At 35.3% G+C, this 26,376-nt stretch overlaps 1 protein-coding gene across 7 annotated transcripts in view; it reads left to right on the top strand.

Annotated features, from left to right (window-relative positions):
• Nucleotides 1-26,376, top strand: part of LOC135116747 (netrin receptor UNC5C-like) — a 116,384-nt gene that overhangs the window by 62,695 nt on the left and 27,313 nt on the right. For all 7 annotated transcript variants that reach the window (XM_064034270.1, XM_064034271.1, XM_064034274.1 and 4 more), the window contains 3 exons: nucleotides 6,869-7,441; nucleotides 15,610-15,809; nucleotides 21,392-21,470. In XM_064034270.1, the coding sequence (XP_063890340.1) occupies nucleotides 6,869-7,441; nucleotides 15,610-15,809; nucleotides 21,392-21,470 (852 nt within the window). The remainder of the gene's footprint in view (nucleotides 1-6,868; nucleotides 7,442-15,609; nucleotides 15,810-21,391; nucleotides 21,471-26,376) is intronic.

Below are 26,376 nucleotides of genomic sequence, written 5' to 3'. Positions count from 1 at the left end.
CGTTAATTACAATAGTAAAGAAAGCTACGCCTGCGTAAAAATTGTAGACCACATAGAATACTTGGTTTCGAAATCCCACAAAGAAGATTTGGTTGCGATTTTCGGGTGACTAGGATACTTGTCTGTCGAATTTCATAGTTACAGCTACAATTAATAGAAGTAAAACCGGGATGTAAGGATAGTCTTAGTATAGATTGAGATAAACCTTTTAGGAAATACAAGCGAGATGTTTTCTGACCTATTTGTAACTGTATTTCCAATTTATATCATCCTCTCAATACATCATTGCTTTGTGTAATTGCTTTCCCAAATAACATTGTCTTGCCAAGCTACAGTTCAATGTGAGTACAAGAATCCAGGTCATGTACGTACCAACGTGTGAAAATTACGTTTCGTTAATGAAAGAGAATCGATACTCTTGTGAGATCGTTTAGAGTGTTAGCTGGTCACGACTTTTTAAATAGTAATGATACAAAACGTGATCGTTATGATGGGCTTAAGGCTAAACCTCTGTTTGTTTGCCATACTTTTGTAAACATCAAGTTGGGAAACATCGAACATTGTAGAAAAGCAAAATCCTGACAAAAAATTGCAACACAAAGACTTCTATCTACACTGTTAAGTAGTATTGATAAGATAAAGACGATAACAAAAAATGTTACTCCGAACCCCAAAACGAAAGCCAAGAAACAGGACACCAAGATTACACTAACGTGAATAACACTATCTTACGAAAACAAACTTGATGATCCAAATTCACGAAATCTTGACTATCTACCTTTCCCAGTTAATGCGAAAAAAATCCATACATCCATTAAAGTTGAAATCGGAAACGACCACTCGAAAGCAGCTGCTGGCGTGAATGAAACACAAAATAATAGCAAAATACTCCCAAGAGAAGCCATGGAGCATTATAACCCGACTAACAAAGGGATTATCTTGTTTGGGAACCTCTTGACTGGCACTCTATGTATCGTATTACCATTGAAGTTTTTGTGGGTGTGGTCCAAGCTAGGGTGAGAATCGGCGGCATTCAAAGAAATATTCGAGCACTTTTTGCACCTTGTTAAGTATCGTGCGTTAACGGTTCAGTTGTTTCAGTAATTTGAAATGTATTGTAGATATTTTTGCTCTCTCGGATGTTCTATTTATACTCTCAACACGTGATGGATTGAGCGATCATTGCAGATGACGCTATCGGCTTTACTTGTAACAGTATAATAAAGTGTGTTCTCCATTTCAAAGACACGTTGTTTAACAAAATTCCACGTCGTTTGCGAAACTGATACCAGATCGTGAGTCACTTAATTAAAGTTACGTTGAATGCAATATCTTATCTTTAGTCTAACAATGTTCCATAGCAAGCTAAAAGATCTCATTTAGAAGTAACTGCACCGAGTTCCTTAATGGACTACACTACTACAAAAGCTACTTATATTGAGTTTCACAATTCCAATTTGTCAATTTACTTCTGGGTTGACAAATATCTTTACGTTTTTCATCAACTCGTCACCAAGCGCCATCGGATCACAATGCTCGTCATAGCTCGTTTATTTCCAACTTCACCCCGCCTACAGTGCCATTAAATAGATCGAGTGCATCTTTTTACGTTTCTCCGGCGCTAAGTGCATTTACTAGTAAACTGCATCAAGCATAGTCTCCCGAGTGACGCGTGTTGCACTACAGATGTTTGGTAATGCATCCGCTTATTGTATTGTCTTGATGCTCGCAAAATGAACATTTGTGCTATCTTGAAGCTTGTTTTGCTATCTTTACATATCTTTCACTTAGAAGCGACAGTTCTGAGTGGTGTCAGCGTTAAGTGCTTTAAATGTAAGCAAGTGTACTGAAGTGTTTTAGATCCTTTAGTTACAAACGTTTAAGTTTCCGTATTTATACAAAATACAGCTGTTACTTTGAGCAGGATTTGAAATAAACTTATACGTATACTTGCGTCTAGTTACGAATCCATATCGGTTTCTTTTACTCTTTTTAGATCCATTTCCTATCGAAACCTTTCTACAAGTTCTATTTTTCAAAGGCTCCATTTTCAGTTCTCGATAGCAACACGCTATGTAAATACAACGGTTACTGCATACCTTTATATACTCTCCATAATGCATAAAGGTTCTGTTATCGCTCAAGTGAATAGGGCACATACTGATACGATGCTATTACGGCCAACTTTTATAAGAGCACCGTACCCACTTAATGTAACAGCTACATCTGTGAAGTATCAGTGATAAAATCCCTTAATTTAATGGGAATATTTAGTTCGTTTATAAATAAATAGAGTGCTTTAGATTTGGTATTAAGATAAGTACACTTCGAATAAATGGATCTGGTTTTATGATGTCCAATATAAGTGGATAATAAAATAAGTCACTACGTCATTTGGGTAGATTTGATTAATATTTGGTCATTAAGTTTAATTAATCTGATAGAGAAATGAAAGGAAATTCATTAAATATATTGGCTTCTTATTGCATGTAATAAAAATGTTCAAGCTTCATAGTATACATACAGCTTTCATTTATGAGTCACAGCCATAACCTCAGCTTTATAATTTTAATCAACCAATGTATTCATTTCTGATATAGAGCAGATGGACAAAGTAACAAACGTTACAGATACTTCTTAAACATCCTTTGAAGTCACTGGTCCAGTCTTAAAAGGTATCAAGGCTCAGTAATTGTCTGGCATCATCAATAAAAGCAATTGTTAGCGCATTTGTTGAACGAGGCAAGAATTCTTCTCGGACGTTGATTAAGAACGGCCCATCAATAAAACAGCTATCTTGAATAACATCGATGCCTTCATTAATTATTTTGTACTAGCTTCCACTGGTTCGCTCTGAAACTTAATACCTGTAAAGCGTGTTCCATTAATATGGGTCGGGTTCGATTTTGGGTATACCGGTAACACTAGATATTACCGTAAATCTGTATTAAGTTGTGTGGCAATAAAAACGTCAGTATCAACTGAAATATTAGTACTAACTATCATGGCTAAACACACTAAAGAGCACATTAACATGTTTGATACAATTTTACTAAAATAGGTAAAATTCTATTCAGCCATTAAATCAGCGAAACGACATAACAAAACTGTAATTAACACATAGCTACCTAAACATAATGTAGGAAAGCCGATCCGGAAGATTTCCATACATTTTTAGCTTTCGTCCCAAGAGAGCGAACATTCGTCAAACGGTGCGCGTTTCACGTCACTAAATGCACGACATTTCGTCCCATTTAAAATTCTGTGATTTCAAACGTTTGAGGTATTTTAAAACAAAGAAAACATACCATTAGTTATGTGAAGAGCGCTCAAGTGATTTGTTTATTGTGACGGAAAGGGGAAATGAGGAAATTAGAGTATTTATAAAAGTATTTTAGATCTAAGAGATGCCCATCATGGCGATATAGATGACTTTGGACTTATAAATTTCTGTGAAACTCATCTTCAGTTTATAGCTGCCAATATCAAAAATGATAAACTTAGTAGTATAGTTCCCAAATTAAGTAATTACTGGAACAAAACGTCATAGGTACAAATGATATCTCTTCTCACTGCAAGCCCAACATTCTCAATAAACAAACTTACAAACAATACCCCCAAAACACAAAACACGAATGCAAAGCTATATTCAGTCCAAAATATACTACAAATAACATCAAAGAGCTTCACATTGATCGCACAGACGCTAGACATTTATTTATAATTTACGAACGTCGTGACGACTATCGGTTTAGTTACGCTTCTTGTAACGTTTAAATGGAGTTTCGTCACTATAGATAACACTTGTGCACGAATCGTGAACACTTCTTAGTTGAGATGGGTAGGGCTGACTGCTGTTTGGATTGGTAAAAATTTGATAGAAAAACTCATCAGTGTTCTTGTCCATTCTTTCGTGTATTTTACTTAAAGTCATACCAAGAAATACCGCAGTATTATACATAGATGACTAGCTGCTTAAGTCAATAACAGTCTCCGGGAAACCACTACTCCAAAATTCATGTCAATTGGCTTAGCTGTTTTACACAGCAGATCAGCAGACAAAAGCAATAAACTAAATGTTATAGTACATATTCGTAAGTACCCCATATAACTCACAAGCACAATTAAACAACTGACATAAATAAAGACGCAAAACAGAAGCGAGTGCTGTACAAACAATTTGTGCAATACCGCTTTCAGCTAATACATATAACAAAGCTTACACAAACATAAACTTAGATTAACTAGCTGCAGCCCTAACTACCGACCTACATAACAAAAGCATTGATTTAAACCAGTCAATAGGAAACTCACATATCAATAGGAATACGATAGCAACTGCACTCGAAACGGACATTAATTAAAATTGTGATAAAGCATCGAATCTTGGGAAAGATTACGAAATGGTTGATACTAATAAAGCCGTTAATCAAATTCCGAAAACCAATTAAAATTGACAGACGACTTGACCAATCGGAATCGTGAAGAGCTTGAAGCAAATAGAATATGTAATAGACTTTACCTTCGTCACTGTGACACAGATTACTACAGATACTTCACTCAGTAGAAAACTTCCAATACCTATTACGATAATTGCCTACTCCTTCGCGTCAGCAACCACTGTATGCTAAAATGCGCCTAAATGCTCAAGCGTACAGCAGTGATTGCTTCGCACCGCGCGATTCCACAGTAATCGCAGGGCTGCCTCTTCGGTAAAATTAAATTAACATAACTTTTTATCTATGTTATTGAGAACTGTGAATATGTTCTGACTTTTATGTGGCAGTTAAAAATTTTATCATTTATAAAATATTTAACCAACTTAAAAAAAAGGAGGTGATTAGACATAGGTACAGGCCAAACTGAGAAGTTTGACTTGTATGGTTTGTAGGTATGTATGTTTGTGCGCGATAATCTCGCGTTTGGCTAAACCGATATCGATGCGATTTTCAGAAAAGGATTTGTTACATTTAGGAGAACGTTTTAAAATAAGTATAATACTTCTTAGTTTGATGATGATCTTCGGAGATGTTCACTAAAGAGAACCGACTTTAAAAAAGAGAACCGACTTCAAATAAGGCACAAAGCCGTAAGAAATAATTTGTTTTTTTTTTATGTTGGTGCTAACAGCTGGTAATTACGAATCGAAAAAGCACCGACATCAAAAAATAAATTATTTCTTACGGTTTAGTGTTTTGAAGTCGGTTCTCTTTTTTTAAAGTTTGTTTTATTATTTTTGTAAGTTTGTTTTGTTTTATATACCTATTGGTGCTGACGGTAGAAGAAACCTAGATAAAACATAATTATATACATCAGTGTGTAGGTAAAATAAAAAAATCTTTAAAGTTACAGCACATAAGGCACCACACGGCATCGTAATGCGCGTACGAACGAACAGCACTATTAGAAGTCGGTTAAAAATTGAACGGCGTGCGCGCGCTTCGCTTGTGAAAACCGCAACTGAATTTGATCCGCCGGCGGACCGAGACCGCTCGGCTGGGCGGTAGGCACTTATAGCGCGCAAGTACATGGAGTGACGGAGGCCTGACTGTGACATGGAGATTGTTTTTTTAGACGAAATGGTAATTAAGTGTCTCGTTTGGATTTGTATTATAATTAGAATGCGTTTAGTATTTTGTTTTGAGTCCGACGGAGGCGTGAGATTGAATTTAGGAGAGGCATTGACGGGTGTTTTGATCTTGGAAATCATTTTTTGATAATAGAATTACTCACTACACTGCGAAAGTTAAGTGCTTTTGTCTCAAAGGTTTATTCACACCCGAACAGTCGGAATCGCAATAAATTGGTATTTTAATCATTTTAACACAATTTCAAACCGACAGGCGGAAAATGCCCGAAACAAATCCTATTAAGGAAAAATAGATTTCAGGAGGAAATATCGTTCGGCCCCCACGAAAACGGAAATAGAAATAAGCTGAACGGAAGTGAAACTAATTAAGTTATCCACGGTTCACTCGGGTTGCGGTTTATTTTCGTACAATTCCCTAGTTCAAATAATAGTAATACTGTCAACAGAGTAAGAGTAACATACACTGATGTGCTGATAGCGATTTTAGGCGAATTTCTGGAGAGGGAAGAATGCGTGCTGGTTATAATGGAATTTGAGTTTAAAGGCCCGGGTTTAAAGTTGGTTTCTATTTGACGGCATCTGAATTTATGAGGAGGGGTGCATGGTATCCGAATATCTATGTTTTGCGTGTAAATAGGCGCGAGTGACGCTTCAAACCAGGTGCGGACTCGGAGTGAAATCGATGGCATGACTCGGAGGGTACATGTTATTATGACAGTTGCTATTTATCCCCCGCGACAAGGAATATATTTTAACTCCGCAATTAGAATAAGTACGTATATAAGCGAAAGCTATTAGTCTTATTAGCGTTCGTGTTTCGTGAAGTTTTAATTGGTCTTTAAATTGTTTGTGACGTTTTTGAGAAGCAAACATGGCACCGTGTACTTACTTTAATTTGTTCCCACGATATGATTATAAACTTTTAATGGTAGGGTATTTGTAACATTCCAGAATTTAAATGCAGTTTTAGTAGCAATTAAATGGGTTCTTACTTCCTTAAGCAGCTATTTTATTTATAGAACATCGATTATTTAATTAAAATACGTAGTTACAACGGCTTATCCACTTTGTTCAAATGGCTTATAACAATTTGTTTGGAAAGCACTTTCCTAGGCAATATCAATTACATTTGACAATCTTATCTCTCTTATCGTATCAACCATAGTCATATTCAATTATTAAATCAGTTAACCCTTTAGTAGGTCATTCCAGTGAACATAACCAATATAAAACTTGAATTCGATCATGCTACTAATGATTCTTATTTGTTTGTTACAGAGGTGTCAAACACAACAACACCAGAAAGCACAACAGCAGCTCCAACGCCTCCTATACCTCTAAGACCAGAGTACGCCCATCCAGCCGGCGTAGAAGCACTAGATCCTTATAACTCAGAGAAGAACCACGCACCACCACATCACAGAGATTACTTAGAAGAAGATTACGAAAACGAATCACATAAAGAAGATGAACATGATAATAGAGAAGATGCAGATGAACTGCCTTCTTTATCAGGAGATCATCTCTTACAAAGTTCTACAGATGACTTACCAATGTTTCTTTTAGAACCACAGCACGCTTTCGTTGTGAGGAACAAACCAGCGTTGCTGAGGTGTCGGGCAGCCAATGCCCTTCAAGTGTATTTTCAATGCAATGATGTAAGGTCCGTGGCTAGTACACAGTTTGAGTTTGTGGATCCACAAAGTGGTGTGAGAATTGTGGAAGCTGAGTGTAATGTTACAAGAGATCAGTTAGACGAGTATTTTGGTGAAGACAGATTTACTTGTACCTGCAACGCTTGGAGTAGCAGAGGTGACATCAAAAGTCAGCCTGCCGTTGTCGAGTTGGCATGTAAGTATCTTTTCTTTTCACTCGTACATTTATGTAGGCAATATATTGTATGAAGATTTTTATCGTTACTTTTCTATATATTTTTCCTCGTTGCTACTTTTTGTTGTTTGATCTTTTTGTGTTATCATTTTTTGATGTTTGGCATTGAAAGTAGATTTCTATCAAATGGTTTGACTATTGAACATCTATAGATTTTCCTCAATAAGTACATTCGTACGTTTTTGTTGCGTGACTTCAAAAAAATCTTCATCGCCATTTCTATTCATAACATATTTCATAAGCCTAATTCTGAGAATAATGGTCGTCTAACATTTCCGCTACCGATTCGCTTAATCACCAAACCTATTAGATATAATCTGAGCTGGTTAATTAACATTTAATCTTTCGAATCGAAACGCTTAATGTATTTTTTACTTTCTCAATTCGAATCGTATAATATCGACAGCTCTATCAATAACCCACATATTTTCAATATCTACGTTATTAGGATAGTTATAAAAATATATTGTTTCCTGTCGAACTGGAACGCAGCCGCGGAACATTTCATCAAAACTCATAATTTGTGGCGGGTTTCCGTAGACGATTTTAGACTAACCCAGTTGGGATTGTTGCACGCCCATCTCCGGTCCAAGACATTACGTTAATAGCTTCAAATCACCGTTCTTTTCACGTATTAAGATAAAGTTTGACACTCTCAACCTTTTTGTAAATAAATCTTTAGTTTCTACTGATAATGTCATTATTTTAAATGCTTTAACATTTACTTGTAACATTCTGTCCACTGGAAACACTTTACTCGTATATGGGAGTAACTTATGACTATAAGATACAATGGCCTTGACTTCACTTGGATTTACATTGATGGATTAACCAACTACTTTGATGGATCTTATACGTATGAATGGACCGACTGACGTTGAAGTGTGATCCATTATAGCATCTAAATTACTCTTTAGTCGCGACTGGTTATTTCTACTTCAACGTCCTTAAACATTTTTTGCGACTTCTTGCTCGTGGTATCTTATTTGCTTCACGAAAATTGCATTTTTGTCTGGTTGCTCAGAAAAGACATTGTTACTGCTTCAAATATTACCAAAATAAACTCCCCAAAACGAGCATGTTGTGACAAGACAAACTACCACCACCATCAAAGTGGCGTGATGTATGGCACCATTAATATCGTTCATAAACTGTATTACGGACAGTTGCTCGATTAAATTCAATACCCATTCGTGGTAAATCTTCTATGCATATTAAATAAACGTCGGAATGACCGTTGCCTGGATTTATGGCTGTTGGGCAATACTTGAGGCGGTCAAGTACGAGCACTGTTATTTGGATGCTATTACATACATCAAGTTTTGTTATAATTACAATGCGGTGAACAATTCACTTTTTAATTTATTTCGCTGCCACCATTTCGACGATTTATTTGAATGTTGTAGGTGGAAGATGATAGTTCCAAACATTTTTAGAATGTTGGCTTCCTGTTTTCAAATCATCAATATACAATGCTTTATTGTTTAAGAAAGGTATATCATATCTGACAAACCGCACTAATTCGTTGCATTATCTCGCTTCATATTCTCATTACGCAAGAATACCACCGTGACCAGGAATTATATATTTAGCAACAGCCACCGAGATTAGATCAGAATGTAATTCATAACATTCAATGATCGCTGCAATAGCACACTTTAGTCGTGCCACGAAACATAAAGTTCATTGTATACTATAACTTGTAGATTGTGTGGAAGTGGAACAACGGTTTAAAGTTGAAGCTAGCACTAAGTAATAAATTCTGATGTTAGATATTACTTATTTATTAAAGCAACCATTTGCATGATCCTAGCGTGAAGGAAAGGCGTTGAGGATTTTAATTTGGTGAAAGTTTTGAGAGTGAAATGTGTGACGGCTGTTTTGACGGGTGTACGCGATAAGCTAGCTCATGTCAGTTTTGTAATTGAAAATTTAAATCCAATTATTAATTTATCATCGAAATAGAATCAGCTTATGTAAGAGAATAAATTATAACACCACCAAAGTTGTTTTTCAGTTCACTGAAATTAGAACGGTTAGACATTACTCTCATCCTCAATTAAATTTTCTTCCATGAAACCATCCAGATCTTCAGCTGCTATTTCTGAAACTGTACTGAACTGAACAATTAAAACCGTCGGGAGGTAGATTTAGTGCATGTTTACCACGTACAGTCGGTTCGCACAATTAAGAGTCGGTAATGTCTCTCTCAATTTCTGTATTGTGTATATTTAGACGTTTATGAGTTTCCTCTGAATATTACTGGATGACTGAGAACAAATGTGTTTCATTCGGACCGGTTATGTTAAGTCTTTATTTTATTTCTATCTGGATTGGGAATGACAGGAACCAGTCTACGTTTTGTTTGTCCATCTTAAGACTGAGTGACTGGCGTTATAATGAATGATTCTGTAAATGATGAAGTAGCAATTGTGAAATGTAGAATTTGTGAGGTAGGTATGAAGTAAGGGACTGATGTATTTAGTTTTGATATTACTTACTTGAAATCACTTGAATGATGGACGCACTTAAAGTTATACTTGGAGCAGACATAAACCCCGTAAGAGCAGTAATGTATTTACGGCTAAGACATTATACGTCATGTTGATTCATTCTCAAAATACACGGAATTAGGTACATCCCTACTTAAACTACTTGAAAACAGCATCTATGAAGCTATTAACAATAATGGATGAATAGTAAGTACGCATAAAAGTGTCACAGTTAAGTCGCGTACCACGATTTACTGAATCCAAGTAGGAATGTGATGTTTTCAAGTTTACAGCCATGGTAGGGGCTTTTAATGGATCGGTAAACGCGTCGCGTGTCTATATTTAACTTTTCATTGATTGTGAGGTAAGGTTGGCTTTCAGTTATGCTGCTGATCTATTATTGAGAATCAAAGAGGGCGTTATTGTGTCTAGGTGTCGGTTTGAAAATAGAATTGGCCTTAATAGTCTTTTGTTTTGGTTCGAAGGTTTTGAAAGGAGAGTGAGTTTTTTTTTGCGATTATTGAAATGAAGAAGGTGATTTTGAAAGAGAAATGATGAATACGAGAAATAAGCCTAATTATTGAAATGTTTATTAAAGGCGACGATAGGTAGAAGTACTTATAGAATACTTACATATAGAAAGGGTGACCATCACAGCCATATGTGAATTAAAAATGGTACTGAATCAGAAACACACATTCATCATGGAACAAACAACTTTTTCATGTATACGGAACGGTCTAGGCGTGAAACGAACGAAGTGTATGAAAGCAGTGGTACACGAATATAATTCAATGTTAACAGACAGAAAATCCGTATTCTGTATGCGGCGCTGCATTTTTGGCAACACGGATATAAAGTATTTAGTGAAAATTTGTATCATTTAATTTCATATTTTTTGTCAGTATTGTCCAATTGGCTAAAGTTTGGCGACAATTAGGTACAGAAGATGTCATCCTAAGATAACTAATTAAAATTGATCAAACTTTTACCAACTTATGAAAGATACCGCAAATATTAGAAATCAGGTAAATTAAGATACAATGAAAACAGATGATAATTTATTTTAAAAAGATCTAGCAAGACTACTAAGAATGCAAATAGAAAACTTACCCAGATTTACAGACTTATCAAGATGATTTACGATAACAGTATTTATTTTAACATTAATGCTGGTACCATTTTCCTGGTGACAAAATCCTGCTGTAATGAAATCTAAATTCAGTGAGGGGGAACTCTATTCTTGAAAGTAAATTATTTTAGGCATTTTATCGCCTGCCAGGTAGTGAGAGTTTATAAAAGGAAATGAGTGCTATGAATAATTATGGTGTTTGTAAGCTATTAACTGGCCCGGCTGTGTTTATGCAAAACTGCAGTATCTTAGTCGCTGATATAGCTTTCTCCGAAGCCTTTCTTGTGGCAACTGTTTTAGCAATTTTCGCTGCCTCGATATTATAATTTTCATATTTCATTTTGCATGTTGTAGGTAAAATGTTTTATTCAAAACTTTCATCATCTAACACCCCTTTTTCATCATCTTCATATAACTTAGGCTCGTCTAAGCTATCTAATTGATTCTCCATCTTACAGAATTCACTAACTACATAATAACATTTCAATGTTTCTTAATCAAATACCAGGTAATATTTCCTTGACCCTCGACAGTTTAATTTCCAACACAAACGCATCTTGCATCTCTACATCCGCGGCCACGTAGGTACGAATTTCGTAGAGGAAATGAAACGCGCGCCGTAATTTATGACTCTACACGAACTCTCCGGATCTACCTAACACTTATCATTTACGCCCATCAGACGTACAGTTTAAAGTTACACGGAAATCTTTACTTCTCATTCTGTATTATTGAAAGTTTGCTTTGCTGTATTATCTATAAAAGTATTATTTACTTTTCGTTTCGCAATACCTAGGTAAAAAAAGATTTAAATTAACAATATTCTATGTTTGTTAAGTACAATAAAAAGACCAATAGGCCTGCGACTAAGTTTTTAATTCCGTTTAACTTAACAAATCGTCTTAATATAGCCATAAGTCTTAACATATTATACGCAAAAATTACCTCTTCATTACATCACTTACCATCACATACTAACTATCCTATACCTTCAAGCGTCTTGTTATCTAGCAATTCTTGGTCTTACTTAATACTAAAATTACCCACGTCTGGTAAATCAGCAATTCTGGCGCCAACAAACGTTGAAATAACAATCATCATTCATCATAATCATTAGTTGGTTCACAAGTTGGCACCATCGCGACCTTACGACTTATAACGCGTGCTCACTGAAGTTATTCACGATGATTCTATTCAGCTATTGCAAGTCACGTTTGATCCCTGGCCACCTGATCAGTGTTACACAATTAGGGTTTATGCAACTGCTGGAATTTTGTTACGTCGTTAAGAATTTGTGGGTGCTTGCTCATGTTAGGAAGTTCGTATTTCTTTAATGTTATAATTAAGGGTAACAGTATTTAGATTGTCAGTTTTGAAGATTACGTGCTCATTTATAAGGTTAGGGATATCAAATCCATCTTTAGGTATGCATGTAGCAACGACAATAATATGCTGCTTCAATGAGTTATTATACATTTTCCAATATGAACCCGAAGTTATAGAGGGTACGGGCACCGTTCCAGTTCGAGGCTTTACCTGAGAATTTTCAATTAAAACCACTAGTCACCCGGCGCCATTCAGGGATTACAACTACCAGTAGCTAGCTCACTCAATTACTATCTACTACTACCAATAAGGACTTCTTATTATCTACACCTTTTTCTTCATGATAATCGTCCTTAGAGTCTGAACGTTCGTAATAAAAACCAGTCGCAGCGACTATTCGAGAAATGATAACATCACCTATTTTTCATCGCGCTCCATGAAAGGAGCGGAAAGAAATGTACCGTGTTGAAATACAGTGACAAATAATATCACTCCAACATGTTTATAAGTTGCAGTTGCAGAAAATTCTCAAGTTTTCACCTTCACGTACTCGGGCGCGATATCTTAGCGAGAGAGCGAGTAATGGAGCGTACACCCAACAGATTTATGGACGCACTACGTTAAACCACTTTGGAGTTGAGGGCGGAACATTTTGTGCCGAGTGTACGCCGTATTCGTTTTTGTAGTGTGAACTATTTGTTATGGTTTTGTGTGGGTTATACATTTTGGATTCAGGAATTTGTTTGAAATTTAGGGCTAGAATTGAAATGAGGATACGCTAAATCGGGTTTTTGTAGCCCCAGAAGTATTAAGCCCAAACTGCGGCTCAGCTCTTGAATCACAATTAAACTTCCATTTCCCAGATCAAACTCCTTTAGATTTATTCGAACACAAACCACATGTATTAAACAAACAAACTGAAACAAAAACAAAACAATACGTGTTATTAAAACCACTTAATAAAACAAACAAAAGGCATTTAAACACCGAAAGCTACCTGGATGAAAAATGCGTTACACATACAGGCAGATAATTTGGGCCAGACAATTAAGATAGCACACAATTATTCGGTGGTGGGCATCAAAACGCCGTGAAATTGTTAAATGAACGACAATTATCGGCGTGGGTGCGACTGTCGCGTGTAACTACATGATCGAGCTCTTATCGCGTTTTTATATTGAGATTGACGTGTGAAGGAATTTGTGGGCCGTGGAGTGTAGCGTATAACTTCATGCATTAAAAGTTTACTTAACAAAAATAGTACTTTTTAACCCCCGACGCAAAAACGACGGGGTGTTATAAGTTTGACGTGTCTGTGTGTGTGTGTGTATGTGGCATCGTAGCTCCCAAACGGATGATCCGATTGTAATGCGGTTTTTTTTGTTTAAAAGGTATGTCAGTCGGGAGTGTTCTTAGCTATGTTTGGTGGAAATCGGTTCAGGTCTTCAAGGTCATCAGCTCGGTTGCTAGATGTGATAGGAATGTTACACGCTCAGTTTACTTGCAAGTATATGTGGGATCTGAAATTTGAAACACTAATGTCTTTTGGAACCACTGAGCTGGTCTTCTGTTAGGGCACAAAGGTAGGAGACGTAACCCTGAACTGCCTTTTAGTAAACCCATCGAGTTTGGGCTCGTTGAATTTGTCTTGACGAGTTCTGTTCATGTTTCTGATTGACGAGAACCTGATGCTGGAAATGGGATGTGGCGGATGAAACCCTGGAATACCGGAATGAAACGGATAAACCGATTTATATTTTTGCTGAAAATCTAGAATGTCCAAAGGTTAATCTTTATTGTTTCTCAATCTGTGCAATTCTCCCAGAGCCAGTTTGTCATGAGGATTGTTAAACAGCTTCCTTCGGCCGAGATCGCATATAGCGACCCCATCTTAAGATAAAATAAATTAAATAAAAGAAGGAAAAATTAAGGAGCTCCTTTAAAAAGCATGAAATAAAATTAAATTATAAATTTAAAAAAACCCCCGACCCAAAAAAGTATGCAATAATTATGACAAAAGGTTAAAAACGCTAAACCCTATAAAAAGCAAAAAATAACTTCTATCACTACGTAAACTAAATTTTGACGTGTCGGGGGACCGCTTTTTACCTTCATAAATCAAATGATACCAACCTAATTACAACAATCGTTTAAAAAAAAACACGTATCTGAAGTAATGAATTAGAGCGGTCCCCCGACACGACAAAATTTAGTTTACGTAGTGATAGAAGTTATTTTTTGCTTTTTATAGGGTTTAGCGTTTTTAACCTTTTGTCATAATTATTGCATACTTTTTTGGGTCGGGGGTTTTTTTAAATTTATAATTTTTCATTCTTATTAAAAATACGGTAGATTTTCCGTTGAAAGTTGCACAAAGAAATAAGGATTCGGTATTTTTTGACAAAAAAAGGACCCGAAGAATTGAGAACTTTCTCTTTTCCGGAGAGTCGGTTAAAAAAAGTCACATTAACGTACAAGAGTAAGTAATAATATTAAACAAACCGGATAAAGTAGTTAAAATATAATACTAATTACCATATTTTGTATACTCTCTTGTCACTCTTAACTTGGACCGCACACAATTGTACAACGATAACCAATTATTAAATTAGATCAAAAGCTTTTGCCAATAGACGACGTCACCTTAATTGTTATTGACGTCTCATTGTTATGTTATTTAACATTGTTATAAAGCTTTGTTACATCAATACAAATTCGTTTATTTGATTAATTAATTCAAAATATGCGGGATCGGAAACTATCGATTGAATTGTTATTAGATTACAACGTAGATTGTATAATTTTAAAACATTGTTCCAAGTTTTGTTTTGAGACATGAACGATCTGATACATTCCAAATATGCGACAGTGTTTTGTTTCGTCAGAGTAAAACATTATAGTGTATAGGTATTACGAAATTTTATGACGTCCTCAGAATTCAACTATTGTTACAAGAGAAGGTTAAAAGAATAGATACATAGATTTTTCTATGGCAATGAAATAACAGCCTTTGTTTCATGACGCAAATTTCACTAAACGGCTATGGATTGGATGGCGGATTACCAAATATTTTACTCATAGTTCACTCTAATCAAGTCACGGTCGGAATAGGACCATTTACACTATTTTAATAATACTATTTACAAGGATTATCCCTAATACTGTTTCCTCATCCACAGATCTCAAGAAGCCGTTCGCAGTCTCACCCTCAACAACATCAGTGGAAGCCGGTTCCGCTGCATCATTGAGGTGCTCTCCACCAGCTGCCGCTCCAGCCCCAAGAGTCTCCTGGCTGAAGCATGGACAGCCACTGCAGCAAGACCACAATGTCCTGATATCTGCTGAAGGGAATCTGCTCATATCAAGGGCCACTTTACAAGTAAGTGTTTCTAATATCTATGTAATAAAAACTTATAGGTTTTTCTTGAACAAAGATATGGCTTAGTTTATTGAATAGTAGACATTAAAAATACAGTTAAAAATATACAGATAGGTAGATACAAAATCAATAAAATCTCGATTCATGAGAACGAATGGTTTCTCAACTGAAAGTTAGAAACTATTAAAAAGATTTATTAAGAGTTTCGATTAAAAGTCGTAATTTAACAAAGCACACGGAGAACAAATGGCAAAGCAAAGTAATAAACGCCAAAGATGTGTGTTAGAAAAACACTCAGCGTACCATGATTCTGAGAATTATCGAATAACTATCAACACTTAATTTAGCAATACAATAATATATCGCCAATAAAATCGAAATCGCAATTAGCTACGGACATAAAAAAATAAAACAAAGTCGAAAAGGAACGTTTGCTCAAAAACTATATAAACAAAAGTCGAAGGCCAGAATGCTTCTTTAAACTTTAAGATCATTTCGAAGAAATTGAAATCGAGAAGCGTGTATAAAAATCTGGCCTCGACATGTCAAAAACAAAGATAAGTTTAAAATGACGAGTTAAGAAAAATCAACGAAGAGGATTGCCTGACTTTAATACGTCCCTCCGGCTTAGTCATCCTATTGTTTCATTTTTTATGTTCATCTGCGTGTTTTGACTGACAGTCAGGAAACTGGCAGTATTTTGGCACGATTGCATTTTTTAAATCTTCACTTTCAAACAGCCCAAGGATATTTACAGTGTTATGATTGACGAAGGTTTGTTGACCCCGGAAGCCAAATGGATCGTAATGATACTTAGAATTATGCTACTGAACCACCCAACGACCAGCTTCCCAGATGGGCATCGTTTACGATCCATAAATTAGTGCCATAATACTAAAAGCTTAATAAAATATGACCACAAATCCAAATAATGAGCATTAACATCATGATCTTAGAACAGTCACGTTATGAACACATGTCAATATTAGGCCAACTATTTGTACAGTAATAAAAGTAGCTGTACATGAAACATTGTTATTGAAAAATAAAGCTTAAGCTACAAGGAGTAGACTTAAAGTTGAAATAATTATACCATTAGTCGAAACTGCTCACTAACACGTGGCGAATTTCGAAGTAACTGGTGATCATAGCTAATAAGAAACATCGTAAAATTTTTGGTATGTGTAGAGACATGGCGCCAAGTAATTTAATTTTAGTGCTAAATGGGACATGTCGTGTAAGTAAATCATTTTCTTACATTATAATTATTATTAATTCTGCTTCCAAAGATCGCAGTATTGTTAAAGTGATGGTTGTACACTTTTTTACGCATAACCTTTAGATAAAACTATATCAACCTTCTTACTTCCTACCATCAGGTCCTGTCCACGTACTTGCAAGGTCTAAAGACCATCAACCAATAACATTATTAGACGTAAAACGAAATCTGAACCATCGTAAATTGAGTCTTGGTCTCTAATAAATTTTAAATTACCTATATCTTACAAATTCACGAGCGCATTTGCAGTTTGACGCCCAGTATCTTGTAACTGGTTATCGTTACGTAAAATCTTTAGTTTAGAGTAGTTCAACATGAATGCTTCTAATTAAATCACGAATTACTTACATTTCAATAAAGGTAAAATCTTCGTATATAAAATGTTCCTCCTTGCTTTTAAACGCTACAATCTAAATATATAAAACTCAAAGGTGACTGACTGACTGACTGACTGACATAGTGATCTATCAACGCACAGCTGAAACCACTGGACGGATCGGGCTGAAATTTGGCATGCAGGTAGATGTTATGACGTAGGCATCCGCTAAGAAAGGATTTTGATCAATTCTACCCCCAAGGGGATAAAATAGGGGATGAAAGTTTGTATGAAACTTTGTCAATTTTAAACCGATCGGACTGAGACTTTGCATGCATAAAGCTACTATGGCGTAGGCAACTCTTAAGAAAGGATTTTGATAAATTCCATCCCTAAGGGGATAAAATAGGGGATGAAAGTTTGTATACATCTTCTTAGATTTGTACACGCTAATCTTCCGAACTACTGAACGGATTTCAATGATTTTTTCTTTGTTTTATCAGTACTAAGCCTGGTCAACATATAGGCTATAATTTATCTTCGAAACTTGAAGACCTGATGCAGAACTCCAACAGACCAACAAAACTATAAGAGATACAAAAATGGTGCCATGGCAAAAATTGTTTCATGTGATAAGCATTTTCAGCTGAGATAATAAATTTTAAGATCTGGAACACCTGATGTGGAACCCCAAGAGCCCAGCTTCTCTATACCATATACAGGTATGACGTTTTAGCAAAAGTTGTTCAATTTGATAAGCACTTTCTATTGACTTACACAAATTGAAGATCTAAAACACCTGATGTGGAACTCCAGGGGCCCAGCTAGACTATAGCATATAGAGGTATGACGTTTTAGAAAAAGTTGTTCAATCTGATAAGCACTCTCTGTTGACTTATAAAAATTGAACCACACCTACACCTGATGTGGAACTCCAGGAGCCCAGCTAGAACCATGACGGGGGTAGGTCTCACGCCTCTGGTTTGGCTTGGCCGTCCAGAGTGGAGTCGCTAGAGCAGGATTAGTAGCCCTGCTCGGAGGGTAGGTGCCTCATGGTAAGCACAGGGAGCGCGTAATCTGCGTTTAAAGTCCACCGAGGTATCCTCACCCTTCAGCTCATACTTGAGAGATTGGTTCTCTACCCACTAAACCACCACGACTTCCACTAAGTCACCACGACTTTGTCATCTATTTAATGTTTTTTTTACGTAATAATACTTGTGTAATATTTTTGCCACACACAAATGCGGACTAATTAGAATCACTACTTTTATCCCTATGGTCACGTCTATTGCGGTTCAGTTCTCAGCGTTTTGTTTAGTCTGCTGTGCTTTTGCTGTTAAGGCGACGAATTGGTAAACAATAATTCCATAACCGGCACGCGCACCTAAGGCGCCAAAAGGGGTCGGAGCGTCTGAGCGGGGCGAGGATAACAATACGCGCGCTAGCTTATAACTAAAAGTCGTAAGCGACAAAATGGTTTTGTAATTTTATTATTTAGAAATGATAATTTGATAAAAAATCCTTCTACAATTTTAAAGATTATGTATATACTCAACTACTAAAAAAGTTAAGAGGCTTAGATCGGTCCCGTTTGCCCATAATATGTGAATCTCTTTTTAAAAAGAGGTATGTTTGATATTAGTTTTATTGTTGTAAAAGTTACCTAATCATGTTTTGAAGTCTAACAAAATAAGGTTTTTATCATGAACTTTCAGGTAACCAAGTTGTATTTTGATCCGTTTTGTATTTACTGAGAAAAATTGAGATCCTTGGCGCCAAAATTTCCAATACGTCCTCTTAAAGTACAAAAATTAAGTATATAGAACGTTTCTCTTCGGTCCCTTAAAATTCAATATCAGACTATTCAGATCTTTGATTTTGCTGACCCCGTAGTCGCTGGCATAAGGGACAGGATCCGCGTACGAAGTCGCGGGCAGAAGCTAGTATTGTATATATTTATACTTTCACCGATGAGTTCTTTATTTTTGTTTTGATACCTCTGGTCTCAGTACTTGCTAGAATTGATTCTCGTCAATCAAATTGTATTATTGTATTCTACTCATTTTTATTTGCGACACAAGAATGTAGTATCAGTAATAATAGCTAAGTAACGTTTATATAGTGCACAACACAAACAGTGTCTGTTTCTAAGTTTAAGTCACGCACCTCATTAAAATTCTCGTTCAAAGCGTCAGCGTACACAATCGCATCATCTTGTCGCACGATTGCAAATTATTTATTTTATCTCTACGACTGCGACTAATTAGTCGACCGCGACAGACGTTTATTAATTGCGACACAAGTCGCTGTCGGGTGCGTTCCTTTTCTTTTTTCTTCCTCTTGTCGTCCAGTGTAGTCTTTTAAAGCCGGTGGATGTCCTCTGATAAAAGTGTTAAACCTGTGTTAATCCAATTATATAAACTTTATGGAAGAAGATACGTTTATCTTTAGCGATTAATTTTACTTGACCTGTGTATTTTTCTTCGTTAGTTTAATACCTTTTCTGACTTTATTGGATAAATTGATTTTATCTTTGATTTAGTTTAATGGAATCGCTTCACAATTATCAGATTCAAAATCCATTTGATTGCCTATTATTGCGTAGCCAACATTAATTTCGGCCTAATTATGCTAATGCTCAGTCAATTGGCATATTCACTTAGCACTAACATTGTATTTGATTATTCATCTCTATTACACCATTTTAATCCGTTGCTGATGCGAACGATTCTACTTTTATTCAACGGATCTATTATACCTACTGATGCTATCAATTACCAAATTAATTTGTTCTACTTACTAATTTTGATTCAAAATACCATTTCATTATAAAGTCAAGTATAGGCATCAAAACAGCGTTACATCAAAGAATTCTGAAAGTCCTGATACAGCATTTTCGAACCACATCACCAAATAATGGCACAATCGCAAATAACTCATTCCATCTCCGGTTTCCGCTACGCAGCTCCCACTAATTAGGCACTGTGAGCAGACATGGATTAATTGCTGCCAGTGTCAGTCGCTCTCTCATTGTGGGTTCGTGTGTAACATAATCTTCACAAAGGTGTCTAGGGCGTTTTCTTAATGAATATGATCGTAATGTGTTGTACGTCTTTTAAATTAATGTCTCCCGTCCTTTGTAATTTTAACACATTCAGCTTTTTGGTTGTAAAAATATGTTATGAGATGGGTGCTGTAATGAACACTCTGAATTTATTTGCCCTTTAAAGCTATGCGGGTGCTAATTTGTTCTTGTTGTCTTACAAATGTTTTGGGATTCCAATTCTAAATTCTCATTCAGTATTTGGTTTTGGGAGTTATTTAATATTTTTTACATTTTCTATCCATATTTTCTGCGAACATTTACTACAGTACCTCTTGCCGCAAAACTTCTCGGGAACTCAGCCTATTTTTATTATGATATGAGAGAGCAATTTCGGTTAAAGTAGCTACGCCATTACTTTGAGTGTATACCTTTATTCCGTCTTTAGCCAAGCTTAGCCGTGATAGTTGGATAAATAGGTGTCCGTTAACTTTATCGACCTCATAATAAACCTTTATAACCCACGTGCGACGCAGATTTCTGTATAATCTTGGACATTATGACATCTGAGATTTAGTATAGGTCGCTTTAGCAATTTCTAGGAGATTAACAAAATATATGTGCTCGTATAATTACAATATGGCTGTGTTTTCTATTATAGGCTAAATTAGCTTCGGAGAATATTCCTTAGCTTTATGCTGCTTAAATGATTACAAGTACATAAATGTTAGCCACGAAACACGGAAAGTTACGCCTGCCTGAAAGTTGGTTGGCATTTATTTTTATTAACAGGTTTAGTGGTATGGCAATGAAAACTTAAAAGCTGGTTACTATTCACTTCTTTATGAGAACGACCCTAATAATAGTAAAGTTCGTTAATAATAAGGAAAGTGTACATCGTTAATGTATGGTAATTAATTAATGTTAATAATTGTCAACAGGACATGGCGAACTACAGCTGCGTCGCAGAGAACATTGCCGGGAAGAGGATCTCTGAACCTGCCCTTCTGACCGTTTATGGTGAGTCATGTGAACATGTTTTGATGGACGAAATCTAAGAACATTAATAAAATTACAAACGAAACTAAATCAAGTTCGTCTTTGAAGTCAACAGCCGTAACGTCTAATAGAATCCAGATATTATAAACCAGGAAGTTAATGGCGCACTAAACTTAGCCAGAATTTATGTTTCCTTATCAAATCCATAACTTGAAGTAGTAAGCACCACAGCTATTACCGACTAAAGAGCGTTAGACAATTTAATAGGTACACCTCAGCTTACAAGTTATGGTTGCACGTTTCATTATTTCACGTATAATTTATCAGACAAGCTGTTTAACGCTCATTTCACCCTTGGTGTACGCAATAACTATCTTTACTTCAGTGAGATCAAAGGGCATGGGCCGATAGCTGCAATTATAGCGGAGCGCGAGCGCATGGGAGAGTCATTAGAGACGCCTACGCGATGCAGGCGCCATCTAACTGATAGCAATCATCACCTCTGACTTGCACGTCCGAAATTCAGTTTCGCGTTCATGATTCATATTTAATTTTAGCATCATGATTCTACCAGGGTATAGGAACTGCTGTACTGGTTCTTATTTAGTTCATTTGCATGTAATTGTTGACATTGCATCTTCCTTTTGCTCATCTTGCAGGTCTTGTTCTCTGTTGCCTTAATACCAGGACATCAGCAGTTTTAAGAATTAGTTAAACAGTTTTGCTTAAAGTAAAATCGCCTGTCATTATTCAATTGTTTAAGTAGTGGCAGGATGCTTGTAGTTGTTAAATCATTTTCTCACGTAACTAAATTTTGAATTGCAGTAGCTGCTTTATTAGATTTAACGACGGCTGAATCATCAAACAGTTATTTAATGGGTGTAGTAAACATTGTTTCTTGTGTTAAATGATTTTCAATGGCGTCAAATTTGAAGTTATGATCGACAGCTTCTCTGATAACAATTCAGCTATTAGCTTCAGTACAAATGTTGAGTTCTCTAATTGTTTCTACTTCTCACCAATTACGTGTTAGAAGGGTTTACTCTTTGTTGTAGGAATGTATCGGGTCGTCGCAAATTGGGCTATATATCGTCATTATAGTGAGGCGTGGGCGAGTGTCGTCGCTTCACAAGTTTTTATGCTCACGATTGTATAATGATCTTGCTTGATTGTGTTTATTGTGGCGTTGGGCTTTTGTAGTGTATGCTCACTTGTTTTCTTAGTTTTGTTTGTGTGCTGCGTTGCTGTTATTACTTTTAGTTTGTTTAATATCTTTATAATTATTTTGATTGCTTCCTTTGGCATTATTATTGAAGTCCAGCCTATTCAAGGAACAACTTTAACTTACCGTTCCACCAGCACTATGAATAATATTTAGCTATTGACGAAAAAGCACGCCTTCCAAAGAAAACCAATAAAGCTCACTTCTTGAAACCAAAACCTATAGAAATTTACTACGGAAATACTCGTTATGCGATACACGTTCCGTGTTCAAAACGTATAAAAATTTAACGTTTGTCCTACAAATAAAAAAACGGTTATTTTAATTAAGAAACAATGTGGTGACCCGATGTTAAAACTAAAAAAGGGTGAAGACTTGGCGATTCGTCGGTTTGTTAATTAGTTGAATATATAATATGTTCGGTTTCGTGTTCCGATGGAAAGTCGTAAACTTTCCTATTTGAATTCAGTACTTTTATTGCGTAACTGGAGTTACGGAGTTGTGATCGATTGGGCTCTTTTATTGTGCCTTTGTAACTGTATGTTTGAGTCGTAAAGTAAGAAGAATTGACATCTTTGTTCAGTTATATGTGTTATCATAGCAATATTTATAAGTATACTTTCATATCACAATTGAAGAACAAACATCGCACAATTACGATTCACGCCCATTAAGCATCCAGCATATTTGTCTATAGAAACGCCTTTATACGGTAATAGTTATGAAAAAACTGTATAGTTGATGAACTATAAAAACAAAACTATAAACAGTCTTACGACAGCACCTCACTTCGCCAACTTAAAACAATTCCCGAACTTCGAACTTCACGATACATAAATCGGGTGACCTGCATAAAGAAACAAACGAACAACTAATAAAAGATACAGAATCATAACTGCCACAACTTCAAAACTAAAGCTAAACTTCCCGACATTAAAATAAATGTTTACAACACTATTACAACTGTTTGACACGAGAATCGAATAATTTCCAAAGAAACTCTGATTCAAACCAAAGTCAAGTTTGAATTTGAACGAAAATAAGATAGGTACGTATAACATTCCAAATTTTATGGATACCCCGCTATTAGAATGTGAGGCACTTTATTAATATTAACAGTATTTTAATAGTTTAATAACAAACTAGAGATGCGACCACGCAATCAATTTTTATCGAGCGGAAGATAAAATTATACACCACGGGTGGCCAAAGCGGCCTCATTATTATTATTATATAGAAAATTAATTATTTAGTTTTCCAACTAATGATCATTGAAAAATTATTATAATTTAGTTATTATAGCAAGTTAATAGATTACTATTATACACTTGTTTTATGATTTAATTTTCAAAATTGTGTCGGCAACGATAAATGGTGGTCGTTTATTTTAATTTTCATTAAGTAATTTTATTCGACATTTTTAATAATAAGTGTGGGATTTAAAAGATTTATTTCTTCGGAAGATGAAATTATGATTTTTAATTTGAATATTTCTTACATTTCAAAACAAAATTACAATGGGAGAGGAAACTGCCTACTTACGAACATTGATTCATTATAATCTTTGTAGATTTGCATAAATTAGTTCTGTATATTTATGTCTCAATTCGATAATGGTGAAAGTTTTTCCCATCACTGTTTATAATTTAAACTTAACCCATTTTATTTCTTCCATCTTTCAGCGCTGGATGAAAATGTGAATCTCATTAGTGAAACTTATAATGAGATGTATGCATCAGCTGCAAGTAAATTTTTATCCTTTTATTATTTTCAGCATAAAATTTAAATAAATAATCCTCTATTTTTACCATATTTTGCTTCTAATAAAGTTCTTCAATAAAGATTGTGCCTATATTTATTGTATAACAGAGTTTATAAAAGACTATTATTTATCTTGAAGTCCTTATAAAAAATTCTGCACACATTTATTAATATGTTGTACGTAAGCTGTAATAATGAAGGCACAAAACGGCTCTTACATCCAAAAACAAAATAAAGATACCAAAAAGTATCTTATACTCAAGACATAATCCATAAACTACATTTTTCTTTTAATATTCCGGCCGTATCATGCCAGTATTTAACATAATATCGTTGTAAGGCTCAGCCGTTTGACGGGATTTACGTACAACCTAACTCACAGTTATAGTACCTATTAAACATAATTTAGGAAAACGCCCGACATCGCCCGTATTGCTTGTAATGTAACGTTAAACGCTTGTACGAAGACAATTTACATTTTTATTTTTTTGTTTATGAACGTGAAATGAGGTTGTACCTACCACAGTGTTGATAAGTTGGTTGGTTATGTGTCTTCTTTATGGTTTTGTCCATGGTTCAAGATTTTTTTTTTTGTTTGGTAGTCAATATTATTTCGACATTTATAATCGTAGTTAATCAGTAGGCAATTGTGAAATATATTTTTTAATGTAATGCAAACCGAAATTAATATTGTACTTGCAGCATAATTGCGTCTATTTTTTACTCTGCCAAAAAACGATTAAAACAGTCGTTTGACACTATTTAAAAAAAGTCGCATACAAAGTTTCCTTAGACACGTGACAAACAGCATTAAATTCCGCAAACACTTTCTTACAACCACTTTTTCACTAGAACCGACACTTATTTGAAACAGTAAAATAATTAGCTCGACCTATCGTCACCATCTTTCAACCGTATATGTAACAAACAGATGGTATCATTGTATTATTAGGTACACTAAGGTCGCAGCTAGCTACGTTGTTAGGTTAGGATTTGCACGCCATCTTGCGTGTTGTTGATCTGTGGTAAAGATATAGCAAACGCCCGCCGTTCTGCCTGTTAGGTGATCTAAATTGGTTTTGAGATTTTTGTGTTTTACTAAGTCTGGCTAAAATTAAAATGCCAGTTTAATATTTGTAGCCAGCACCCAAATTGTAAATTTTTATTTACCTACAATGGGTTCTTTTTTTTAATTTAACCAATTATATCAAAAAATGTACAAACAGAACGTTAGTGTTTTGGATTGCTGTTAAGGAGAGTTCATAATTTTTGTGAAATACCTAGATATACCTACTTTTTACGCTCTCATGATAACATTTAGAATTAACTTGTTCAAAAGTCGGTATCTTAATTTGGATATTACTAGGAAAGAAAAATTAAGCTTACACGTGTTCCTATTTATTTTCAAGCTCAAACACGTAATGATATAATAATCTCTTTTTCTACTGAAATCGTTTCACAAACACAAATTATTCGCCAAAATGAGACTTAAAATGTAATCCTATTCTGAAAATAAATACAAAATTTCTAAATCATACCGGAACCTAACAGTTTCTCGGAAAAGCCTTATTATTATTTTCCTACTATTTGCATTATTTCTATAATTAGGAGGTTAACAAATATTCTCAGAAAGTAATATTGTTCGCGTGTTTGTATATTTTGTGGTTTACAATACTAAAATGTTCTGCAGACTAGATATTTGTCAGTCACGCTTTTTCCCCGTACATTGTGCAAGTTTTAATGAGTAACACGAATTATTTAAAAGAATTGTTTACATTATAACAACTATATATAAATAAATATTAATATAATCATACTAGAATTTGCGAATGAATTAATACAGTCTGTAATATTTTTCACAGCTTGTTTTTGCATTGAAAAACAGTCACTCTTTGTAAAACACTGGTATTCAGCTGCACCAGGTTAGACTAGAAGCCGACACCA

This window comes from Helicoverpa armigera, chromosome 4, assembly GCF_030705265.1.
Source record: "Helicoverpa armigera isolate CAAS_96S chromosome 4, ASM3070526v1, whole genome shotgun sequence".
Lineage (NCBI taxonomy): Eukaryota > Metazoa > Arthropoda > Insecta > Lepidoptera > Noctuidae > Helicoverpa > Helicoverpa armigera.
The sequence above is the reverse complement of the archived record's forward strand: the minus strand, read 5'-3'. Positions and strand labels throughout refer to the sequence as shown.